Source organism: Cyprinus carpio, chromosome A5 (assembly GCF_018340385.1).
Source record: "Cyprinus carpio isolate SPL01 chromosome A5, ASM1834038v1, whole genome shotgun sequence".
Lineage (NCBI taxonomy): Eukaryota > Metazoa > Chordata > Actinopteri > Cypriniformes > Cyprinidae > Cyprinus > Cyprinus carpio.
In genome coordinates, this window is record NC_056576.1 from 31,779,106 (window position 1) to 31,796,411 (window position 17,306).

The 17,306-nt window shown below is 36.2% G+C and overlaps 2 protein-coding genes and 1 long non-coding RNA gene across 5 annotated transcripts in view; 1 reads left to right on the top strand and 2 right to left on the bottom strand.

The window, feature by feature from the left end:
- Positions 1-1,211, bottom strand: LOC122145085. Its single transcript, XR_006160123.1, has 3 exons — positions 1,075-1,211; positions 404-484; positions 1-309 (listed from the first exon to the last, which is right to left on the bottom strand). It is a non-coding gene; the product is annotated as an uncharacterized LOC122145085 (long non-coding RNA).
- On the top strand, positions 1,191-12,193 carry LOC109088461 (F-box/WD repeat-containing protein 5-like). Of its 2 annotated transcripts, none has more exons than XM_042756905.1 (10): positions 1,191-1,331; positions 3,245-3,440; positions 3,735-3,892; positions 4,846-5,029; positions 5,113-5,261; positions 6,330-6,659; positions 8,350-8,533; positions 8,641-8,788; positions 9,214-9,426; positions 10,487-12,193. In XM_042756905.1, exons 2-10 carry the CDS (start codon positions 3,254-3,256, stop codon positions 10,755-10,757), a joined length of 1,824 nt encoding a protein of 607 aa, XP_042612839.1. In that variant the 5' UTR covers positions 1,191-1,331; positions 3,245-3,253; the 3' UTR covers positions 10,758-12,193. The 2 variants fall into 2 exon arrangements, with proteins under 2 accessions (XP_042612839.1, XP_042612840.1); XM_042756906.1 differs by lacking the exon at positions 1,191-1,331 and adding an exon at positions 2,347-2,409.
- The window catches only part of LOC109088491 (TNF receptor-associated factor 2-like), a 26,376-nt gene continuing 20,486 nt past the window's right edge, over positions 11,417-17,306 (bottom strand). For both annotated transcript variants that reach the window (XM_042756907.1, XM_019102647.2), the window contains 4 exons: positions 16,274-16,627; positions 15,212-15,389; positions 14,565-14,713; positions 11,417-13,209 (listed from right to left, as the gene is read on the bottom strand). In XM_042756907.1, the coding sequence (XP_042612841.1) occupies positions 12,991-13,209; positions 14,565-14,713; positions 15,212-15,389; positions 16,274-16,627 (900 nt within the window). In that variant the 3' untranslated portion in view covers positions 11,417-12,990. The remainder of the gene's footprint in view (positions 13,210-14,564; positions 14,714-15,211; positions 15,390-16,273; positions 16,628-17,306) is intronic.

Consider the following 17,306-nt stretch of genomic DNA (forward strand, 5'->3'; position numbering starts at 1 on the left):
TCCATGGTAAACATTATTTGTTTATTATAGGTTCATGTGGGAACATTGTTTGTATGTCTCTTATTGACCACTCAGCTTTGTATTATGCTTTATGTACTGAACAGGTTTCAGAAATGCCCGTCCCCTTCATAGAGTTTACAGGCAATTCATCATTAATGTCAGTATATGAAAAATATTGGAAATATGGATTTATCGTAAGTGTTTTAATTCCTAAAAGAGTTTTTAAAAGTGCTGCTTATATAGGAACCACACTGAATGAGGAAGGGTGATTTGTCAGAGGTGCCCTCGAGACTGACCAAACTTGCTGTCCTGCATCAGAATGAAGAATTTAAAAGTACCTTTAATCTTATCTGAATTCCTTTTAACTATTTGTAAAATAATGTCCATATATTACCGTACTTACTGTTAGCATGTCACCCTGTGTTTGTGGCTCTTTTTGAGGATGTAAGACATGAAGCCAACCTCTCAGCCAGATAAGAAAGCCCTAAGAGCACATAAATAATACTTCACATTACTAAACACTTAAGCAACTGTGTGCTCATACTAACACTACTACATCTACATTTAATAGAGAAAGAAACACGGATGCAGCTGTTGGGTAAGAACTGTTGCATATAATGTAAGAGCTCTAGATCTTTTAATCCTGACTACACAAAATAAATAAATAAACAAGCAAAAACTCGGAATGCACTGCAATCTTAAAGGACATTATACAATCTAAAAGACGATACAATAAGTTCTAGTGAGATTTTGATATATATGACACATCTATGAGGACTTAACCAAAAAGAATTACAGGGCTTAGGGCTTTTTTCCATTACCATACAGATCCTGCTCATGTAAAGTGATATGACCAGTGTCAGTTTTCTTATCCATACACGTTCTGACTGAGACATTAACATAAAAATCCAATAAAAATCTTAGTAGTTTGTTTACATATTCATTACATGCATAATACATTAAATCCTTAATAATCATGCGTACATAATTTAATTCAAAATCAAAAATTCTGTATTTAATAAAAACGAAAGAATAATTACACCGCTAAACAGCTAATTTTAGGGATAAACTTACCTCTCATAATCAGTCATAGTAACATAGCTGATTCAGTCTCATTCCTGAGACATCCTACAAGACACCAGCAGACGTAAACATCTTCTGTGCTCGACTATGTTGACCTGGGCTATTCCTGCACGTATCGCATCGACGTTCGATTAATGTAGACTAGGGATTGTGCTAGTCGTTTAAGCGGAGCTGAAACAAATCGAGGATGATATTTTTTACTTTGCTTTAAACTTGCTTTGTATTCCACAGGTTGTGGCCTTTGGCAGGTAATGTACAATTTAATTAAACATTTATCTGAAATATGCTTTCGCATGCTTGCCCATGTTTGTTTATCCTGAGCTTTGGTAATGAGCTTAGCTTATGTTATTAGCTGCTTTAGCTACTAACAAAAAATAGCAGTATTATATTATGCTTATTATGTGCACTTCAGACTGTATATTCCTGTTCTATGCCAGGTTACATAGATGAACAAAAATACATATATATTTTCCCCCGTTTATCATAATGTTTTGATACCTGTATTTGGTCGCTTGTATAAAGAAAATTACTGCATTGGAGATTTAATTGAGGTTGAATTTAGTTTAAAAACAGGCAGGTCGTTATCTGACATAACATAAGAACAATAATAAAAACCTGTCACCAAATTTGTATATGGGTGCACTGCTAGAAAATAACATTTATTATATCTCATTTTATAAATCTAAATACCTAAGTTATCTTTCATGATTAAACTTTCAAACTTTAAACTTTAAAAAATACCTACAAAACAATATAGATTTACGTCATCATATCAACTATCTATTATAACAAAATCAGAATTTCTGCATTAATGCATCCCTAGAAGAAAATATTTTTTGTCATATGTTTTAGCTTTCATAAACAGTCAGCAGTGAAAGGGTATGCATACCATGCTCATTTATTCTTAAGTGTAGAGAAAGTATCCTTTATGTGCTGAAATCTCTTAGATTATCTGATTCACGTAAAAAAAAATCTACACATTACAAAGTGATGGCTTAAGATACTTTTTAGATACTTCTCTAGATTCCATTTACACTTTTTACCTAAAAAAAAAAAATAAAAAATTCAGGGTGGAAAAGTAGAGAGTGTGTTACAGCAATATTAGCTTTACAAAACAGTTAGTTTTGCTGCTTGATATTAACAATTGATGTGTCCTGTCATATTAATTTAATCTGTTATCTTAATTAAGAACACACTGGTTTGTACTGCAAATAGTTTTACCTTTTTCTGCACGTTGTTATTCTCCTCGTTATTTACCTATAGCGGCTAATGAAACGGAAGTCTCACCCATAGGCTCACTTCCGCGTTGAGGAAAAAGGTGGATAGGTAAAGTAACTTGTTTAATAAATTGTTTATAGGGGTGTAACGATTAAATTTAGGTATTTTTGTATTATTTTTTTATATTTTACGATTCAAATCGGTTGAGATGCTAAACAAATTGCGATTCAGTTAGTGGTAGGAGTTTATATGAATGTATGTCTGAGGGGAGCTTACTGTCTTTAGAAAAGTTCAGATGGTATTTTTTATTTTCATCTTGCCTCTGTATAATGCATATTAAAGTTCATAAGTGCAGCGCTGCTTTGTTTACAGCGGAAACCAAAGAAAAGCTTTAAGAGTCACGTGCTAGTAGAGAGTGAATCTGCGTCTCATTCAGCTCGTCTGCTGTTTCATGCAGATATTTTTTATGTATAGTTTCACAAAACTGAAGTCAGACCATTCAGTTTTATACAATCTAATTTAGATTAAAAACTGCTCATGTTTCATGTTTCAAAACTGCTGGTGTGTGGTGGGCGTTCTGGCGTTCATTATCGTGATATATCGCATTACCGAACACGGCACATATCTAACAAATAACAAACATCCAAAACAAAGTACAATTAACAGACCCAAATCTTAAAAAAAAAAATTAAAACCAGGAGGAGAGAGCAAATTAAGTTCACAGTGCTTATGTTTGTCAGGTTTCTGTGAGCAACAGCACAGTTATCATCAGAGAAAAGGTCCTAGGGAAACTTTCTTTTACAAGTTAATGAATGTTAAATAGTGCAATATAGCCATTGTTAATGTTTGGATTGATAGCCATTAGGCATTGTTAATATAACTAAAGCAAAATAGCCTTTGTTGACGTAATCGGTAGAAAGTCATTAATGTTATGTTTTTTCAGGATGTCAGGATGGCAAGTGGCCCTGGCTTGCCGGACAGCCTGGTGCTGGAAATCTTCTTGCATCTCCCTCATAAGGCTGTGCTGAGCGCTGGGTTCACCTGTCGTCAGTGGTTTGCTGTGTCGCGGGATGAGTTTCTCTGGAAGGAGCTCTTCTACAACTACTACTGCATCCCACGCTCTGTGCCTCGCCACCCTGGTATTGAAGCTGGAGCTGAACTTTTATTTAAACTGCATCATAGGCAATGACTTAATGTGTAAAATATATAAGCACACACATTCACATCTGTGGCCAAAAGTAATTTAGTGTTTGCAAAAACAAAGTGGAATATATACATGAGACCTTTTACGACTAATCCACTAAGTAGTAAAAGACATGTTACACTACAATTTTTTTTTTTTTTTTACCCTCTTTGTCATGTTTGAAAGCCACACTGTAGCAGCACTCCCTGCGTCTTTTGAAAGTAACAATGCATTTCCTGCATGTGTGCAGCGGCTGTGTCATGGTACAGGGAGTTCAAGCGGCTGTATGACTGCATTCCCTGTGTGGAGGTTCAGACTCTGAAGGAACATCATGATCAGGTCCTGCATTTGGCCTTCTCTCACCGTGGACATCGCTTCTCTTCCTGCTCCAAAGACTGTACTGTTAAGGTAAGACTGCTTAAGGCTTGATATACTTCAAACGAAATCTAAGAACAAACTGATATGACGTCATTTCAAACAAAATCTGGCCGAAATGAAGTTCGTTTTCAGTTCGTTTCGGCAGTTCGAAACAGCTGACCAAAGCGAACTTCGGGGGGGGAGGTCGTTTTGGCTTCTAAACAACCTTTGAGTTTCCATTGGTGCGTGGCAGTTAAGTAATCAGTGGGCGTGTTCTAAAACGCCACCTTCTCTTGACATGCGATTTTTGTTTTTTGTTTTTTTCCTCTTCTTCTTCTTTTCCCGGTTCGTATCTTATTCAACGGAGGTCAGGCAAGAGAACAACATCTCCTTTCACTTAACTTCTGATATTTTACTGAAGGAAAAAAAATAAATACAATTCTTTGAAACAAAACCTTATAGCGCTCTGCATATATTTGGTATTTATTCGATTTAAAAAAAAAAAAGTTAATATTTAACAAACCTTTGTCCACTAAACCAGTTTCTTTGTCCAAAAAAACAAACAAACATCATCAGATGTTAATATATGTAGACTGTCATGACTGTCAAAAATAACATAAAAGTATTGACATTTTAGTTATGATAATTCATAAGTTATGATATTTATAGAAAATTCTATTTACTTTGAAAAATGTATTTTTTTTAAAACATTTTGATGTGAACATTCACAATTCAGGGTGTAACAAAATATATTTTACTTGACATTTTCAGTGTTATTAAATTTAAATGTTTGTTAGATGAATTGTTTTTGCAAAGATTAAACAAACATGATGAAAAGTCTAATTTGTCTCTAAGATTTTTTTTTTTTACTAAAACTACAATTCCCCATATGTATATACAACATTTAAACAAAAATTTTGATGATAAAAATAAAAGTAGTATGTTATTTGTTACTGCTTTATTATTCAAAGAATAATAAAAATTCACTTAATGTGTTTTTACAGCTTTGGGACACGGAGCGATCAGATGGCACCATATCTTTGGTTCACAGCTCCAGCATGCGGCAGTTTAACTGGGGCTACACTCAGTTCTCACAGTTTAATGCTGATGACACCCTGCTGCTGGTCTCAGGGGTCTACCTGGGCCCACATCACTCCTCCTCTGGAGAGATTGCAGTCATCAGTTTGGGTAGAGACAGCTGTTACATACACCGATTGCACACACCCACTGTAAACAGATATCTGACTGATGGTATTGTTTTGGATCTGTAGAGAACTACACTCTGCTGTCCCGTGTGAGAAATAAGCCATATGATGTTTTTGGCTGCTGGCTGAATGAGACCCACCTAATCTCTGGTAACCTGCACTGGATTGGCAACATGACCTCCTGCTCTGTGCTCTGGCTCAACAAAGCCTTCCAGGTCCAGATGTGTTCACTTCTCTAGAGGCTTAAAGTTATGTGCTGAGTTCAAAATTAACTGTAGTTGATGAATTGAGAAAATGTTCTTTACTGGCCTTTAAATAATTTTTTAATTTCATTAAACAATATTTGTTACCAAGTAGGATTATATAAACGCATATAAATGCCTCAGTTCAAACGGCAGCGCGATCATCTCTTCCTCTTTACTACTTGTTTTAATCGGAATATAAACATCTCATGCCTCATGTAATTGCTCAACCAGTGTTTCAATGGTGGAAAGGCAGTATTAAAACAGCTTGTAAACAAAATGTCACGTAGCATTTCATTAACCTCAAGAAGTCATCAGTTTCCACAGTTTGTTAGTGCGTTATAAATTAAGTCTAGAGAAGAGCATTTAGCGAAATATTAGACTATATACTTTATATTTTTCTTTACCTTTTAGTGGTGTCTTAATTATTTAATGTTTAAATAAATCTGTTATGAATCGAGTTATGAGAGGCACTGTGTAAATGAATATGATTTAGAAGTTAATTTAAAAACTGCATTATGTGCAAATAACATGTTTGCATACATTTTTTTCAAGTTGAGTGTTGGTTGTTATATTTAAAAATAAATAGTAATTAAATTTAAGTTTGGGCTCTGTTGTAATCTGTATTCTTATAGTAGGCCTAATGTAAAAGGGCTCACTTTAGTTTAGAGCGTAAGCCGAGGTAGATTTTTATCCCTAAGAAAATTTGAATTATAACTGAATTTATCTTAAGTAAGAGCAATTTGTTCAGCAAAACACTGCTGTTCTGAAAATTTACCGAACCGTGGCATCAAAACCGAGGTACGTACCAAACCGTGATGTTTGTGTACCATTACACCCCTAATACCCAGTGTTAAAACAATGTTTTTCATTGTGGTTAATTAGTTATAAGAAATGGTAGCCATATTAAGTCATGCCAATAACACACAAAAAATATATATTTCTTGCTGAACATATAATGGTTATGGATGTATGTAGCTATTAGGTATTTGATATTTTTTTCCTAACTACTCACTCAGTATTAACCCTCTCCATGTTTAGGACATCGAGTCAGAAAATGTGAATGTGGTGAAGCGTCTCTTTAAGATCCAGAACATCAATGCCAGCACTATCCGCACAGTTATGGTGGCCCACTGCCGTCGACACGACTCTCCTGACCTCCTTCTGGACTATGAAGCTCAGTCACAGGCACAAGCTCAAGCCCAGCGGACACAGCAGCACCAGCCGCTCTTTTTTGATCTGGGAAACACAGACAGTGAAGAGGAGGAGGATGAACATGATGAGGATGAAGAGGATGAGGAACGAGGAGAAAAAAGAGTGTCAGCACATCTGCCCGCATGTAACCCATCCGGGATTCAGCATGTTATACACGTAAGAACCATAGAGATTGCTGCACCTACAACATTTTAAGCCACTTAAGATTTTTTTTTTTATATCATTATGAATTCTATTGTGTTTTCATTTTTAGTAGTCAAGACTGTTTTCCCATACTTACAAAGATACAGAATACATTGATCTTTTGGAGTAATGGGAAATGGTTTCCTTAATTTTTTTATGCATTTTTGAAAACATTCTTCTGCAACAAAAGCGTTGGATTGGAGATATGGCAAGATAAAATCGGCAAGATAAAGTATCAAGTATTATGCGTACTATTTTTGGATGTGCATCAAAAGTTGGCTGCATATATTCATCAAATACTAGTGTTCCATTTTTGAAAAAGATCTATAAAATGTTTATTTTATAGATCAAAATTTGAATATAAATATAAAATGTATATTTTAAGCATTTATAACAATGAAATCTGAATTGAAACTATTTACTTAAAGGGGTCATATGACGTTGCTAAAAAGAACATTATTTTGTGTATTTGGTATAATGCAATGTGTTTATGTTTAAAAAGGTGTTAAGGTTATTTTCCATATAATGTACATTATTGTTTCTCCTCTATGCCCCACCTTTCTGAAACACGTCGATTTTTACAAAGCTTGTCGTTCTGAAAAGCGAGGTGTACGCTGATTGGCCAGCTATCCAGTGCGTTGTGATTGGCCGAATACCTCAAGTGTGTGACGGAAATGCCCCTAAACATGATGCCGTCTCCCAGCAGGACGAAACTCAGTCCAGCTGCTCTGCTCGTGCACATCCCATCATCGGTTCTCTTTTGGCAGTATAGTCAATGTACTGTTTGGAGTAACTGAATACACTGCATTCCAAATTATTATGCAAGTGACATATCAATAGGATTTCGGTACAATAAAGAGTCCGATTTTTGTTTGTGTTGTTTTTCACATCTTTTTAGATAACTGGTATCAATCTCAGACAGGTTTGGTCAATAGTTTGCCAGTACTTCTCAAACAAAGTAGTTTTGCTTTCACAACGAAATACACCATCTCCACAACATGGCGGCAGCAGCAACAGCTAGAATAAAAGTTATGCGTTCTTTCTTTGCATGAACATTTGGGCGGCGTTATGAAAATCTGCCCACATCGTGATGTAGACATGTGGGGGCCTGACAACGAGCCGTTTTAGGAGGGCGTGGACAAGTTTTAACCTTTATAAAAAATATCTCTTTGGATTTGAGACTTTAGTCTTTGCAACTTCTTTATGCATCAAGAGCTTGTAACACTCCAAAGAGAAAGGAAACATTTTAATCGCATCATATGACCCCTTTAAGTGTTCCCTAAAAGTTTCATTGTGCTCATTATCCCAAAGAAAAATTGAGACCAGTTCTCAGTATTAACTAGTGGCTTATTAGCATGCATATTGGCTGTTTATTAGTACTTATAACAAAATAAGAAGTTTGAGGCAAACATCATAGATAATATTAAGAACTGGTCTCCAAACTAAAGTGTGACCAAAATTGTTCATAATTTTAAATTAAAATGTAATAACTTGCTCAACTTCTGAAACAACTGGCACAAATGCAGTTTTGAAATATAGAGCAATTAATATTATAGCAACAGAAAAAACTTGACTTTCAATAAGCCATGCTTTAAAAACATCTCTTCAGCTGTTATTGTATGTTGTCGGTTATATGTGCAGTATCTGTATTTGGTGGCATTAGGGTCATCACAGCATAGCCACGCGTGATCGAGAGTTGGAGACTAAGGTGGCCAGGTTGATGGGCAGCAGACGCACTAAAGCTCCTGATCCAAACCTGGTCTCTCCAACAGCTCCTGGAGAAGGAGAGGACAAGACCTACCTCCTCTTCACCACCGGCAGCCTTACCTACTCGCCTCACCAAATAGGTGAGCATGCACTTATGTCTCTGATGGGACACTGTACGAATGATTACCTAATCTGCTAATTCCATACATGTCCGGATGGTAAATTCATGTGTTTATGTGTGTTTCAGGCATCAAGCGAATAATGCCTGATCAAATGACGACGTGCGGTCCTGTGTTGGGAGAGGAGCGCAATACAGATGAATTCTTTGACTCACTGGATCATGTGATCGACATACATGGCCACATCATTGGCATGGGTCTGTCACCTGACCATAGGTGTGTGTTGTGCAACAGTAGATGACTTGCATGAATGAGCTTTTAACTGACTTTGAACAAATGCAGTTTACTCAGCAAGTTCATAGTCTTTCAAATTCTAAAAAGGGTATCACTCTGTGGGATTTGTGTACAATATAATCTATGGTGCTGTGAGGGATTACTAAAATGTTGCTATTGTGTTTCTATGGGGTAAGAAGTCACACAGTCTTCCTCCAGGGGGCACAGGCAGGTTTAGAAAGCTACAACTTTTTATCTTATTAAATTTTATGTCTTAACAGTAAAATAATATAAGTTGTATTTTGTATTGAGGTACAAATTCAAAATATTGGAGAGTGTTGTTTCTACCACCCCCTCCTCAAACTCAAGTATGTTTCCTAAATATTAATTAAAATGGTGACCATCATGCAGTGTTTTTGTTTTCACAGATACTTGTATGTAAACAGTCGAGCATGGCCAGCAGGCTGTGTGATATCTGACCCCATGTCCCCTCCGCCCATCGCAGAGGAGATCGACCTGCATGTGATTGATCTGAAGAGTCTTAGAGAAGAGCGCCGCAGCCTTCGAGCCCACCGGGCCTTCACACCCAACGATGAGTGCTTCTTTATCTTCCTTGATGTCAGCCGAGACTTTGTCGCCAGGTAGTTTACAGCCCAGCCAGCTGTGCACATTTTATTCCCAGAAGTGAACAGATTTTTTTTTTTTTTTTTTGCCTGTTAACCAGTTCTACCATTTGGAGTACAGTACATGCTATTTACCAGCGTAAAGATGTACCAAGTAATTTCTTCTTTCTTCTTAAATCAATTATTTCACTGTTCTTGAATTGTATACCGCCAAGCAAACAGCATGGGTGCAGCATCAGGAAAATGTTTTTGAAAAGCAGGTTTTTTAGCGTTAAGTGGATTAAATTCATCAGAGCATGTGAACGTGTAATAACAGGAATGTTTGCATGACTAATTAAACTTTTAAGATCATTGTAAACTTGTAAATGATGAATGCATATAGAAAGTAAAGGGGAATTTCATTGTTTTTTTATTTTGAGGCTTTGAAAACCTTTCTTAATTCAATCAGTCATATCAACAGTGCTAGATGATAGTGAAAGGTACCAGTCAGAGAAAATCACATTGCCTTATATAAAATATGGCTCCATAATGATATTGAAGCCAATAGAAATGACTAAACAAGCTGAAAGTCTGCACCAGAATATGAGCAAGAACTTATAAACTCAGGACAACACAGTACTACAGCTAGGTGATAAACAGTATATGATATTTTTCAGACGTTTTGATGAAATTTATTTATATATATAAGTTATTAACTTTGAAATGGCTTTAAAGAGAAGTATTTCTATTTTCCCCCTTTTTCTTTTTGCAATAATTTGCTAGAGGAGATTTTTTGGTGTAAACCATTCTCAAAAACATTCAAATTCATGTAAGTAGGACAATCTTTTTAAAAACAATTTAAGGCTGGAATACACTGCCTGACTTCTGCTTAGATTCAGAGTCTGGAGGAGTCAAGGCTAGTTGCTGAAATTCAAATTCACTACTAAATTTTTTTTTTTTTTTTTTTTTTTTTAACAATGCAAAATACAAAAGCCATCCGAACCATCATTAAATATTTGACAAACAAAAGATCAAAAGGATTGAGTCAATAACTGCACTAGAAGTATTAATGGTCTAATTCATGTAATTGTCTGTGTAGCGGAGCAGAGGACAAGCACGGTTACATCTGGGACCGGCACTACAACATCTGCCTGGCTCGCCTGAAACATGATGATGTGGTCAACTCTGTGGCCTTCAGCCCAGCAGACCAGGAGCTGCTGCTGTCCGCCAGCGACGACTCCACCATTAAAGTGTGGCGCTCGCCACGCATGGTGCGCCTCGCTGAGGCACTCCAACGCCCCCCTCGGGCTCGCAAACTGCTTTCCTCCTTGTTTGGCCACAGAAGTGCTAATCTGAATGGTAAACCCTGACCGGACCCTGGTGGGCGTAACGCAAGAGGGAAGCACCACAGAAAGACACTCCATGAGCAGAGCGGAACATGTGAGGTCAAGAAACTGAGGACTCCACATGGCTCCAACGAGAACAAGAAGGATACATGTATTCCTTAGTGGCCCTTTTGCAGGACGTACTGACCAACAGATCACTGGGAGATGAAAAGCGATTTTAGCATAAAGAAACAACAAAAAAAGTGTCTTTGGAATGCTATATTTGTGAAATATCAATGATACACATGAAGACAGACGTGGAAGACAGACATCAACAGAATATGCGATTTCAAGAGCAAAGAATTTGAAGAGATATTAAGGTCACATTCACATATATGTGTGTCACGTGTGCCGTTTGAAAGTCCGTTTAACCCTGTCATAAAGAATGGAGCGCCACCTTTGCATGCCTGCACGTTTGTAAATTATATATTTCTTTTTTCTGTTGCCACCTTTTTTAGTAGATGTTACAAGCAACCTGATTATAACAAGGACATGGTCAGAGTATTTAAATACTAAGAGAAAAATGACAATTCTGCTACTAATTTACAACACAATTGTCACTGGTGTTTTATCTCTGTTCCAGTTTTATGTAAAGGAGGAGCAGTTTAATTTAACATCATTACATAACGACAGTGCACGTTTACTCCTGAGTTACCCCATCTACACCTTTATTGTTGAAAACAGTTGAATCCATTGTGCATATGGTTTGTGTCATACAGGTTAACAATCATAGTATATTGAAAATATATATAAAAAAAAAAAAAATCCAAAGAAAATCAACGACATTGTTGAACTTTTAGTTGTTGGCTAAACAACCAAAAAGCTGAAGAAAAAGGGTCAAACACTGACCATTTTCCATTATGTTTATTTTGGTGAGCTCCATGACTTTATGGCATTGAGATACTATGCAGCATCAGGGTGCTTCGCTACTTCATATCCATAAGCAGGTTTACCTCACCTCCAGCACCTCATTGTTTCACCTCACATTGTTTACCAGCATTAAATATTCAGCGAAGGTGCTCATTTGTTATCATGAAAAAGTGACTCTAAAATGCTCCCCCATTCCTAACATTTATGATCTATATATGTAAAGCTCAGCTGTAATGTTACTCCTGCATATGACTTTCTTGGTTTAATTCTGGTTCCTTAAGATTTTATTTAACCTCTTCAAGTGATTTCAATCTCATCTCCTAATAATAATTTAGTTGGAGTTTGGATAATGGCGTGCAGCATTCATCTCTGTAGTTGCGAGTACATCAGTTGTTTTGTTTTTAATGGACCTGATTCCCTGTGTGACATTTGTTTGAGCTTGTGCATCTGATTTTCCCCACATGCCCTTTGGCTATTTGCCATAAGTATATTTTGTATTGTGGAATGTGTAAAATTAGTTTGACCCATTAAACTATTTTTCTTTTACCATACGCAATGTGAATTTCATGTTTTTATATTCCATGTTTGTATTTTTAATGAAGAATAGGACTGGATAAAATAACTCTTTAGAGAATACATAAGCTGCTCATAAGATATGGTTAACACACAATAATTTTGCATTTCAGACAAATCATACAATATTAAATATATAGGCCTAAGAATTATTAGATCATGAACCGACACTCTGCTTAGACAAAAAAAATGATGCTAATAAAATAAGAGTATTTTAATATCTAAACAAATGCTAAAAATTGATTGCTTGAACTGCTATATAAATGATAGATAAGATATAAATCAATAAGTGACTGTTAAATAGTAAAAGGTACAACACAGGATTTTATAAGAGTTACATATTTATCAGGGTTTTTTAAGCGTCCTAAAGACATCCCATATTTAACAGCATGAAACGTTTTGCTAAAAGTACAGTATATGCATAAAACAGCCAAAGCTTTGGGTCAAAGAACATGTCATATGTAATATTTCTGTATTACATACATTACTAAAAGTATGTATAGTTAAAATATAATGCATACTAAACATATTAAATATATATTGTGTTTTAAATATTGAGGTTATCAAAATAGTGCAATTGTTGTTATGGAAGTTGTTTGAGCTCTGCCACTCCATACATGCACATAATATTTTGATTATTATTTCTCGAAATAAATCAATATCTAAATATAATGTTATCATTTTTATTATATAATATTTAAATTGGCTTCCGCAGCTGAGATATAATAATAATAAAACAATATTATCAATAATTATTATGAATAATTCCAATGCTTTATAAGCCAGTGAGGTCAACTATGGCTTTAATAAATATGGTGTCATCTCTCAGATATGAGCTTTTGCCTGCCAGCTTGGCGAGAGGGCAGAAGAGGGGACAACCGCTGGCTATGTTCATTTCACTGATGGGTCTCTGGAAGGATGTGGAGCTCACGTCAGGCCTGAAGGCATCAATGATGTGCTCTCTGTTGTTCTGGTCCAACAACATCAATGTCACCTGGAAGGAAAGAACAGAAAAGTGGCAGGAATTACAATCCATGTAATGCCCAGCTTATGTTCTAAAAGTTATACTGGACATTAAATGACAGAATAGAGTAACGCCCGCTTCACACTTAATGCGCAGAACAAGAGCTGTTTGTATACAGAGTGGGAGCTGCATTTGTTGCATTTTGCAGCCTGAAATGAAGACGGACACAGTTTTTGTTTTCTCCAGCTGTATTTACTCAGTGCAACTTATAACACCCAAGTGAAAGATATAACATGTCAGAAAAACCAGAATCACGGAGTTGGAAAAATGCTCACCCCTCCTAAAAGTGGCTTCTTCTATGGCTTCTCAATAGCACAAAAAGCCATTTGACTTTCAACTGTGATCAACTGTGGTCATTTTGATTAGCTCAGCATGAAAAGAGCTTTCCTGGAGCATTTCTGTCTACAGGCCTACAGCATCTCTGAAGCAGTTGCAGGAATTTATGACAAAGAGTGGTCATTGTGTGAATGTGACGATATCAAAAATTCTCCACATTCTTGGATGCTATAAGTTGCACTGAGTAAAAACAGCTGGATAGAACAAAAACTGTGTCCGCCTTCATTTCAGGCTGCAAAGCAATAGAATGTGATTATTTTAAAGTGAGCTGATTCTTTTCTATACCCACTGTATACACAGTATGTAGCTTACATGATAAAAGTAATCTTAAAGTGAAATATACCTCTAGTTTTAATCATTTAAACAGGCCACTGAAGTTTGGGCAAAAACTCCTGGCAATGATGAGTTTGTGATTTTTGATAATCCACTACTGCTTTGCTCCTGCCATCTCTGTGTGGTGTGTAAATGCTCTAACCTGTTCAAATGGGCACTGAAAAAATATGTTCTGCTACTTGCTATAGAAATAAAAAGTAATCATAAGTAACTAACCATAGAACAAACCCTACTTCTAGCAGTAACCCATTAGTAGTATATGTAACCCTGTAGTTACATTCATTACATACAGTAAATATTACTGCTTATTTGTGTACACTGTAGCAACATCACCTTAAAATAGTTTAACCCACAATACTAAGCCTTACTTAAAACAGTTATTTTCACAACTTCCAACACCTTCATTTTCCTTAATTTAACAGTCTTCTCATTAACAGTCAATTGTACATGTAATATTCAATACAATATATTTATATAAACTGTAGAGTACAACAAAATAGCCACAACATTCAGTCCCTGCTATAAAAGTTTGCATCCAAACAACTCAAGTTGTATAGTGATGCTTTAGCTGATATCACATCCCTAAATAAAAGATCAAAAGGACAGGATAAATTAAAAGCCCAAAAAGGAAAGTAAAATAGCATCAGGTTATTTACCTTCTGGCTAAAGGGCCACTTCAGCAGTGCATCATATTTGCCCCTCATGACCACAAAGAACAGAGAAAGGTGAGTGCCCCGACCTGTGCCATCACCATTCAGATAGAGTCTCAGACACATCTTATACCCATATTTACTGGAGTAGAATGCTAGAGAACAGAAGAAAAATGGATCAAAATTTAACCAGGGCTCAGGGAAAAAAATATTACCAAAGGTGACAAAAATGCTAATATGCTACTAAAATCAGCTTTCGAACACTGAATGTGAAGAAATCATTCCAAAGACTCCCAAAAATGTAAAACTGCTTCTCAGATAGAGAATTAGTTTTAATTAACAGATTTAATTAACACGTTGAAAAGTTGGAGTGGGTAATATGCTCAAAAATCTCTAATCAATTGTAAAACATTACTGCGATGTAAAATATCTTTTTTCTATTTTGATATATATTAAAATGTAATTTATTTTTGATGGAAAAGTTGAATTTTCAGCAGCCATTACTCCAGTCTTCAGTGTTACAAGACCCTTCAGAAATCATTCTTATATGCTGATGTGGGGTTTAAGTAACAATTCATAATATTATTAATTATTGTTAATGCTGTCAATCGATCTTAACCTGCAACAGTCCTTTAATCTGATCTTAACCTTACCAGGTGAGAACATGGCAGGTGCCCGGCCCCCCACTGCATCTTGTCTGCGACGAGAGAAGTCTGCTATTTTCCAAATGAAAACTCCATCATATGTACAAAACTGCAGCTCCCGCAAGGACTGCTCTGATTCTGCTAACTGCAGATCTCGTGTGGTTAAAGTCCGTTCCAGCTGTCGCACCTTCAAGAGTCACCAAACACAGATGAGAAACAGGGTTATGTAACTGCCAAAATGCAATGTTGTTGTAATAATGATATACTAACGTTTAAAGGATATATCTACACAATTCTTTATATTTGTGTCTGAGATTTAAGAAAGTTTGTGACACTAGTATCGACAAATGATCTTTTGTCCAGTGGTGTCTGTGGTTCTATGAGAATTATACATTTTTTAAGTATTGTCATTAAAGGAAAGATTTTCATTTACTTCAAAGGATCCACTGGTGAGCAAGTGACATAAGCTGAATTTCTCAAAACCTGTTCCGATGAAGAACCTAACTCATCTACCACTTGGATGGCCTAAGAGTGAGTAAATTCTCAGCAAATTTTCGTTGTTGTATGAACGATTCCTTTAAAGGACAATTTCTGTCATAATTTCATCTTAACTTTTGTTTAAAGTACTCTTTTAACTCAATGATCAACTGATCAATTATCAGAAAGTCGTGGATGGTCTCCACTTTATATTCCAATGTGAATGAAGGCTGATGGCAGAGACAGCGGAGGCTCTTCTGCTGGAGGAGGAAAAACTCACGTTTGTGTTTCACAAGTAACAGCGAACGGAAGCAAATCTTGCTAATTTTGTAGTAAAGCTTTTTTAATACAAACTCTGACTTTCAAAGCTATTAAATCAGAAGGATGGTAGCAGCATATCATAAAACAAGATCGGTCAATACGTCATATTGTGTTACCTGCCAGGTGAGAGCCTCGCATCATGCTCTGACACACAGCAGAGCATCAAAACCATCTCTGCTGTCCGAAAGAAAAAAAAATCCTATAAATCCAGCTTAACGAGCGTTTTATCTGAACTATTTACGTGTATAATTTCCTGCAAAGTGTGCGTTGTACCTTGTTTGCCAAGTTCTCTATCTTTTCCTGGTCTAGCCGATGTTGACGGGATAGTGCCTCCAGGGTGAGGGCTGAGCGCTCCATCTCCCTGTTCAACACACACAATATATTCTCCAATGCTGAGACTTTCTGCTGTACACCAGGACCGCCTCCTCTTCCTGCATTATGGGCTACAGCATGAGCCCCCACTGGAGGTGCGTCTTCAGGTCCGCGATACAATCCCAGTCCGGAATCTTCCTGCAACTCTCCAGCCCCCTCGGCCCGCAGGCGCATGGAGGACAGCGCAGCCAGCATGAGACGCAAATGTTCCATCACGCCGGTCTGCTCATGCTCCTGCTGCTTACCATTGTCAACCTATGCACAAAAAATATATATTTTTTAATACTATATTAAGAAGGATTACATAAAGTTATGTAAAAGCATTTCTTTGATGTTAAAATACTTTGTTGATATATATCCTTTGGTTACCATAGGGTAAAATGTATGACTGGGACTATAATTTGCAATAGTTTTATTCAGAAAAGGTGCATATCTGTTCCTGCATTCAGTGTCAAAGGCAGACTCAAAAAATCAGCATGAGCTAAATAATATTCACTGCTAGCCATCACACCAAAAAAAGTCCATATTATTCCTCATCTTACTGCACAGGAACAGGTAACAGTGAATAAACAAATGACTGAAACAGTGAATGATCGTAAATATTATCGATTTACATAGTATGTGTAATACAAGTCATATGCTCATTAAATAAGTAATATTAATTTATAACTTTTTCCTTAATATATTAGTAAGGAAAAGTTTAAACCCTAAGGATAATGATTTATTGTTTTGGTATTTATTTATTTATTTACTTGAAATACTGAATGATAGTGGTAGTGTTCACTGAAGTTTCATTTGCAATATGCTTCGTACAGGCTGTAGTTTACAATACTGCCATTGGTAATGTCTATAATGACTGAAATGATGCAGGTAGTAGTCAGTGAAGTCCTTCGCTGTCAGGATTTTACTGTATAAGTTGTTTTGCAGTTGTGAC